The sequence below is a fragment of the Conger conger genome, chromosome 15, assembly GCF_963514075.1.
Source record: "Conger conger chromosome 15, fConCon1.1, whole genome shotgun sequence".
In the NCBI taxonomy this organism is placed as follows: Eukaryota; Metazoa; Chordata; class Actinopteri; order Anguilliformes; family Congridae; genus Conger; species Conger conger.
In genome coordinates, this window is record NC_083774.1 from 11,044,020 (window position 1) to 11,052,686 (window position 8,667).

Sequence of the window (8,667 nt, forward strand, 5' to 3'; positions counted from 1 at the left end):
TACAGGGTAAACACAGCACTGCTGCTTATGAGAGAGTGAGTTGTGTGTCTTGCAAGACCTGTTTCGGCAGGCTGCTTCTCAAAGTGCCAAACAGCAGCACCAATGGCTACGTACGACCGCTTCTGGTGAGAAATGCTGTGCAGTGAGTCATATGCGTGTCCAATCTACAGGGCAAGCTGTAAATTACAAGATGTCCATTACATTAGATGGCTAATTCCATCTTTCCTGGTTACATTCAGTTCAATTGATAATCAATACAGGCCATCCTTTGGGTAACACATAAACAGGATTAGTAAAAAGCTTTTCATCATCACTGCAAGCAGTCTTTTGGCATCCATTTTCTTTACAACGCAGACGGTAACGTGTCGAGAGAAAGCGTTTACTACAGTGTGGAGGTGCCACAGCAGCAGATATTTCAGTCTATAACAGTGTAATGTATTTTACAGCATAGCCAGCGCATTAACCTTTAGACAATAACAATGATTCAATTCACACACACTAGGAACAGCCTTTCCAGACAATGTTTCAGGATAAAGATTTTATTATTTTACAGTAAATCAAGTCTCTGCTGCATATGTAAATATAGTGTTCCTGAAATGGAGGACCAGTAGATAAATGGAGCCTCTGTGCCTTACTTCATGCACTGAGACCTTACATTATTGGCATTTGGCAGACGCTCTCATCCAGAGCGACATACAGTTGATTAGACTAAGCAGGAGACAATCCTCCCCTGGAGCAATGCAGGCTTACAACGGCTGTACAGATCTTATTGTGGCTACACTGGGATTCAAACCTCTAACCCTGCCTGTCCCAGTCATTTACCTTAACCACTACGCTACAGACCTTCTGCTGGAAAACACCAGCAATGTCTAAATGCTGGCAGACCAGGAGGAAAGAGAGGATTGCAAACAACAGAGCCATGAGCACAATACTTGTTACACTATGATCTCGTGAGCACTACTGACCAGTCCAGTTCCTTTAACTGCATGACTAATGTTAGCCCCAACGAATGCCAGGGCAGTCAGCAAGCTGCCAGAGATTCCACCGATGCAACAAGCCACAGAGAATGGGTCTGGAGCCAGCAGTCATTCCCCATTCGCTCAAACTGAGTCCTGCTGGTAAGAACACCCAAACACTGTCCAAGCATTGCTTTCTGCACTGTTTACATCTCACATCGTACATGGACAACGTCCCGAACATGCTGGCAAGGGCTGTTTCCAGCGCACAAAGCAACGCATGCAAAGCCCCAGAGAAATGTCTCGTGTTGTCCAAATGTGAAATTCCCCAACGCTACACACTATGACTAAATCAGTAATGCGGTTTAACTGCACAGTCCCGCGACATGAAAAGACTCTGTCTCCGTAAACATAACTCAAAGATCATTGTCTTTATTTTGAAGAATATAAGTTGTAATTTAATTAACTATTTTATTTACTAATCTTACCGTAATTTCAGACTGAGTTCATTACGGATGATTACATGATCAAAGCTAATCAAAAAGTCGGCAGACTGATGTTAACTTGTTTACTACACTTTAGACAGAACCTCAGCTCGGCTATAATCAGAAACACACAACAGCAGAGACCCTCAACGCAACCGTCCCTGTCCTTTGTCAGCCCCATGAATGGTGATTGGTTAATCATTCATAGCAGCCATTGTTAAATACCCAGCAGCCTCTGCTCTTATCACACTGTGTGCACTGAATGCAGGTGCACAAATATATTAAGTGTGGTGGGTGTGGTCATGCTTTTGCATGTATTAAAGGAAAGAGCCTCCTCAGCAAACTGTAGCATACAGCCACCAACACCAACAGGAGCAGTCGGGGCCCAGGGGACATTGTGAGACCGGGCCCACAGGGGCCACTCCAGGGTACTCATGTCTCCAACTTGTCACTAATATTGTTTCTTGAAAGATGATGCAGATGTTGACCATCCATACCTCCAAAGTTTTAGCTTTTACAAAAGAAAAGTGATATTTCTACATCTTCCCCCTACGGACAAAAACCAGGTAACATTTAAATACAGAATACAGGTCAGGACAGGAGAAAATAACATCTGCATATCAGTATTCGCTAAAACACGTCATATTTCTCTGTGCAGAACCGTTTACAGGAACTGTTTAGCAACGCAGACAGGCAAATATATTAAAATGGACGCGTTTTGCATGGCGGTTTGCAGTCTGAAGTCGTGTACTCCACCAGGATGGGCTGGGATCAGGTTCCCAGTGCCGGAGTTTGAGACGCGCGCGTGAGGGGAGAGGGCTGAGAGACACAGCTCAGAGCACGCCGCTGGCCTAGCTGCTGTTACAGCTGTGGACACTTTGGTGAGTCAGACGCAGGGGGAAAATGGCTCCGGGATCCGTCTCCAGATCTGGCAGAGTTCAGCTGCATTTCCTCTGTAGACCCTGGCCAATTGTTCATTGTTAAACGAACTCCAAGTTAACCAATAAATACTGTTCACCTCCATCAGAAACGGCACAATAAAAATAAACGCAACACCGTCCAGACCAGCTGTGGGTAAAATGTAGATTGGGCACCCCAAAGAATCGTGTTTAAATACTTACATAATAAATAATGAATTCAGATTATTTAAAAGCACGGTTCACTCAATGTTACTTTCAAAAGAAGTAGGCCTGCTTTTTGTGTTGGAAATCCTCAGTCATAATAGAGATAAAATGACATGCACTGACAAGAAATAAGCTAAATGGCATGAATTCTCTGGTGAATAGAGATAACTAAAGATAGTGGGAAAATAGCCAATTCCTGGCAGGGTCACCTTCCCTGTCCTCTCCTGCCCTTCCATGCCTCTTTGTTCCCATTATTCCAGTAGCATTTCACACCATGTGGGAAACACTTAAAACACAACAGCCCCTGTAGAGCTCCCTGCTGATACCCAGGTGTCAGAGTGGTGTCAGTCAGCAGTCAGGACTATACGACCGCCGGTGTTTCCCTCTCTCTCCTACGCCACACGGCCAGGGAGGCAGGCTGCGGTCACATAAAACCATATCAAAAACAAAAGCGGCCATTTATCATACCCGTGCGGAGAAGAGAAGACCAGCGCAATGACCTTGAGTTTGGTGCCGCCTGATGAGTCTGCAAAGCAAAGCAAAGCAGTCTGCTTTGACTACCGCCATCTCTGGAAAAAGGTTCCTAGGCCGGTCGCAGGCGAAGACCGGTGAGATTAAGCAGGGCGTAGTTTCGTATCCAGGAATGATTGGCAGCCCTACTGTTCGGTGACCTTTTACATGTGCTCCCATTCATGACTGCCCAAACCAACATAATATTGTTTGAATTCCCAGGCTCTCTGTTCAGGGAAAAAGAGGGATTAGTTTCTGGTTAGTCTATCAATAATGGGGAGAACCCTACACCTTTTTTATGGTTCACAATGACCCCACACATTTCTTTGTGTCTTTCTCACACTACTGCAAGGTCAGACCCAGATCACCCAGCGACAGATCTCAGCCTGTGTTACTGCCATACCGGTCCAGCAGCTATCGATAAAAATGAGGCTATTTTTGAGCTATAATAAGGCTATCCTTATTTCCATAACTACGGTCATTCCGCTAAATTCAGTTACACTGCTGTTGTCACGGAAGAGAATGAAATGAAGTATAAAAATAAGCTAAAATTAGTTCAGAGAAGTATAGCAAAAAAAGTTCTAGGGCTAAAAAAAAAAAAAAGTTCTCTCTACCTGTCATAAGATAACAACTCTTATCTGTGGCTGCAGACGTGTTTTTTCACCCCTTTGAGAATAGTTTACAGATTTTAATGAGTCAGAGCAGAGGACTGAAATATGAGCCGTTTACAACCACTGAAGCAAAGGGCTGGGTGGGGTGTTCAGCCTCCATTTTACCTCTCCTTTGCCAATGGAGCACTCTGCTATTTAGAGAGCTGATTTCCTGCTGAAGCTTTCAGATTGGTATCTGCGCTAAAACAAGAGATCGAGAGGGACGGCGTAATGTACTTTTGATTATTCAGAAGAAAAACATTTTTAAGAATCCTATCCTATGAAGTAATCGATACTTAAGAATGACTGTATGCTGAAAAATCACAATATTGACCTCCCAAAAAAGATTTTATTGTTTTCATTTTGCAGTTGTTTTCCAGACATAATATTCTACTTTAAGCTGCACATTACCCTGGCTGCCAACGGAAGCGCACTTCTATAAACAGAATCTCCTCTGCCTATTTGGTGGCACTGGTACACAAGGGGGTTAGTGAGTCAGTGTGTTAGTGTGGCCGTTTGATGTGGTATGGTTAATTATACCTCCACTGCATCAAATGACGAGCACAATACAATAGACTTCCACTTCCATCCCACTTTCCCCAGTCTTGTGCGGTTTGAAGTGAGGGAGGGGATGTTGAGGTGTGAATCATGTTCTTTTTTTTCATTGTGTCGTTGGCTTGCATGTAAAACTTGAAGCATTAGTCTGCCGCAAAATGCAAATGGTTCAAAGCATAATTTAAAAATAATTCTGCGCACCAATTTTGTGCATTTAGAGCACTTATTTTAAACATTAAAAGGTGGAAATGAGGCATTCTTACAAAGTGGTGGCTCGCGTTAGTTTGCGCAACTGCACAGCAATGTTAAGTTTATAAGTTTAGACTTCAGTCTCCAAAGTGCTTAGTCTTATCTTTATTATGACCATGTGTGTGAACGCTCAATTATACTACATTACTGTTCCTGCTCCTGATCGCACCTGAGAGACGAACGGTACGTTACCGTGATTTTATGACCAAATACCATATTGCACAAAGAGAGATGCCAATTAGATCATATGAGTGCAATTAATGACGCACTGCTTGGCCTCTAGACTCTTGACAGATTGCTACCAAATGATAAGCAAGACCCATTTACTACCCATTGAGACCCATTGCTACACTAGTCAGCCTGGCTAAATCCCACGTATACGATAAGCATTAATCTGTCCTTAAGTTTAAGTGGTGAAGTGGCATGCTCCCCCCACCCCTCCACAGAAAACTTCAGCTTCATAATGAGACTTGATGATGAAAAATGTAAGAATGACTTAACTTGCATGATTTAAAGACTGCACAAATTGCTCCAGCCTATTCTGAATGCTGGGGGCAGCACGGCTTTGCCTCATGCGGTTTCCTAGCAGAAGGAATATTTTACCCTGTAGCCCCACATGCAGATGCAATTAAGCTTCACCTACAGCGCCGGTGGGTTCAGTCCACGCTCAGACAGTGAGTGTTTCTCTTCCCTCAACACAATAAACACCAGAGCGCTTCACTGTAAGACACACGTAGGCTTCACTGTCAGACACACGTAGGCTCCTGCAGAACAATCAAAACCTCTGCAGTGTAAACGGCGGGGAGATGTTAGGCCTGAACCGCAGTATTAATCCCCAACGATGCCTTGCCTGTGTGAGAAAACCGCGAGGTAACGTCAATACTCCACCGTCCTCCCTACACACGTAGACCAGCTGGGAGCACATCAGGAGTTAAAGTTTTACACGTTTTTCACATCACAAGATCAAACATGTGCACGGAGGAAATGTTTTTCCTATAATACCTTATCAAAGATAAAAGAGAAAAGGAGGAATTGAGCAAACGGCTGACAGATAACTACAGAGCTGGCAAAAAGCCCTGATCCCTCTATGTGGGGGTCACTGCCAAATTAGCTAGGCAAAGATCTTCCTACAGAAGAGAAATGTATAGGGATGACTGCACCGTGAGTAACAGGACCAGCTCTGAAAGAGAGGCCGCTTTCAGTTTGCCTCAGCATTTGTTTTGAGTTACCTTCAGTTCAGTCTGTTACAGATTCGAGACAATTGAGGCAGGCTCCAGGCTTTTAGATTAGACATATTTCTGACTTCCTCTGCTTGCAGTGAACACGCAGACAGATTTACATTTGCATAAAATGCAACCGACTTCTAAAATCTAATCTTTTCACCCCCCCCCTCAGTCCAGACCGAGAGCCAAATTAATGTGGCATATATTGAACCGAATATGCCGAATGTAAAAATGTAATGTATTCCAACCTTTATGCAGATGGACGTATCTGGATAAGAGCTCTTTCTGTCCTTCAACAGCAGTTTTACATTCCCGCAGTTCAGCGGAACAATCAAAGCCTCTCACGAGAGGAAAATGCCCATCTGTTTCTCTTAAACGGGAATGCTGGGTTTCTTCCGACTTTTTATCCGCACATAAATCGGGAAATGACTGTTCCCCGCACTTTGGGCAGCGCTGAGTTCCCGGCCGACGTGTTGGGCAGCGCTGAGGATCACACACACGCTCCCTGCGTCTGACCGTCTCTCCCAGAGGGGCCCAGAGCGTAACGCTATCCCCCAAACAGCTGCGTGAAAGAGGGCTCCTGGAGCAGGGTCCCCACCGGGGCCAGAGGACGAGGGCTAGACCCCCACGTCCCTGAACACACAGCCCTGCAGCTCAAACGCTGCCCTGCTTCCCTGTGTGTGCACGGACACTCACTCTCAAACTGCGTCCTGGGTGTTCTCTCACTGCCCGGACCGCGCTCTTAACTCTGAGAGACAACACCGCTGCTGGCCTCTCCCTACCGCCACCAGCGCTAAACACACAACCAGCAACACCTCAGCGCTGGGAGAGCCACCCCCACCCCCCGGCTCCCGTTGAGGTGAGTCCATTAACACCTCGTCCCAGAGAGGCGTGCGCTCCCCCGCAGGGACTCGGAAACTCAGCCCGGCCGCGGCGGGACTCACCATTGTGCGGTGTCCGAGCCCCAGTTCTGCGGCGGGTTCTCCCGGGCTGAAGCATTTTCCTCCCCGCTCGCCGTATTCCAGACTGCGCTCAGCCTCTCCTCACGCTGCAGGGCTCCGGTTTGGAGAGGGCATTGCTGAGTAACACTGCAGCACAGCTCACGAGGATGGCCCCACCCCCGGCCCGTCCCCCGTCCCTGCCCCGGCCCCGGGGCCCCTCCCTCTCCACATGCGGCTGGCCGGGGCCCCGGAAGGGGGGCCGCCGACGGACGAATCGAACGCGCCTCTGTCTGCGCATGGGAGGGAAACCGTGCGCAAAGGAAACTCGAGACTCCCCCCGGTGTGGCAGACTTTTTCATTTCAACATGTAAACACTACTTGCTCTCGTTATTTAAACTGCCACATGTAGTCACAGTTCAGTTTTCATTCGTAAAATTCTGACTTGACCAATGTGTTTAACACAGTTTAACACATTGAATATTTTTATTATTCTTCTTTTCCAAAAAAAAAAAAAATTCTATTTTTTTTCAATCCTGCCCGACATCCTAAGTAATCCTAAGCATGAACATGTCAAACACACTCATCAGAGTTTTGTGTGGAGGTTGGGCGGAGAGTTTTCCCCGTTTAGGACGGCTGTACAGTGCAGGTCTGGGGTAAAAACACAAAGCGGGGCTGGGCTGGGGCTCCCAGGGGCCTGAACCCCAACACAGAGCAGGGCTGGACCGGCTGAGCGCTGTGGCAGAGCGGGCTTTGATCTGCGGAGCATTAAACGGGGTTCCTGCGGGCCTGCTTCACACTCCGTGACGCTGGGTCTGGGGCTCCTGCTGAGTGCTCTCTCTCACACCACAATGACAGGCGCTCTCAAAGCGCAGTTCCGCTCTCACACCGCGTACGGACACATCTTCACAACCACCCCCAACGCACACACGCTCGTTCAGGGCTCAGAGTCAGCGCACACACACACACACACATTCAGGGGTCAGAGTCAGCGCACACACACACACACACACACACATTTAGGGCTCAGTCAGCGCACACACACACACACACACACACATTCAGGGCTCAAAGTCAGCGCACACACACACACACACATTCAGGGGTCAGAGTCAGCGCACACACACACACACACACATTCAGGGCTCAGTCAGCGCACACACACACACACACACACATTCAGGGGTCAGAGTCAGTGCACACACACACACATTCAGGGCTCAGAGTCTGCACACACACACACACACACATTCAGGGCTCAACGTCAGCGCACACATTCAGGGTTCAGTGTCAGTACACACACTCATTCAGGGCTCAACGTCAGTGCACACAGACACACATTCAGGGGTCAGAGTCAGCGCACACACACACATTCAGGGTTCAGAGTCACACACACACATTCGTCCAGGGTTCAGCGTCTGCGCACACACACACATTCAGGGCTCAACGTCAGCGCACACACACACATTCAGGGTTCAGAGTCTCCGCACACACACACTCGTTCAGTGGTCAGAGTCACACACTCACGTATCAGTGTGAACGGCAGTGTGCTGTCGAGGCAGGCTCAGCAAACCCATGCTGATGTAATTACAGTACGCAGGGGGGGTGCGCGTCAAACTCAAAGCACATAAACACAAAAAATAAACACAACTGTCAAAACACTGCAACTGCCTGCATATGCAGCGAACGACTCGTCAAACAGTCACAATTTGTCCTCAGGGAAACCCTTTGTTAAATAAAGAGCACAAGTTATTTGTGTCTATGGCAGGGCAGAGTGGCTCAGTCCTAACCCCCACGGCCGCTGTGGTGAGTGTGGGAGGGAAGGAGGGTCGCCCCTGAGCTGCTAATCTCGCTGGCGGGGCCGGTTTTGAGGTTGCCTTCGTCTCGGCCCCCGCATTTGGCCCCGTTCCCTCGCTGCTTCCCGGGGGCCACAGCTGCAGAATCAGTCCAGCGGCTGTGAAAGTTCCAGATGCACCG

At 47.7% G+C, this 8,667-nt stretch overlaps 1 protein-coding gene across 4 annotated transcripts in view; it reads right to left on the minus strand.

The window, feature by feature from the left end:
• The window catches only part of LOC133111861 (puratrophin-1-like), a 55,833-nt gene extending 49,019 nt beyond the window's left edge, over positions 1-6,814 (minus strand). For all 4 annotated transcript variants that reach the window (XM_061222490.1, XM_061222489.1, XM_061222488.1 and 1 more), the window contains exon 1: positions 6,697-6,814. In XM_061222490.1, the coding sequence (XP_061078474.1) occupies positions 6,697-6,699 (3 nt within the window). In that variant the 5' untranslated portion in view covers positions 6,700-6,814. The remainder of the gene's footprint in view (positions 1-6,696) is intronic.
• Positions 6,815-8,667: the final 1,853 nt, after the last annotated feature.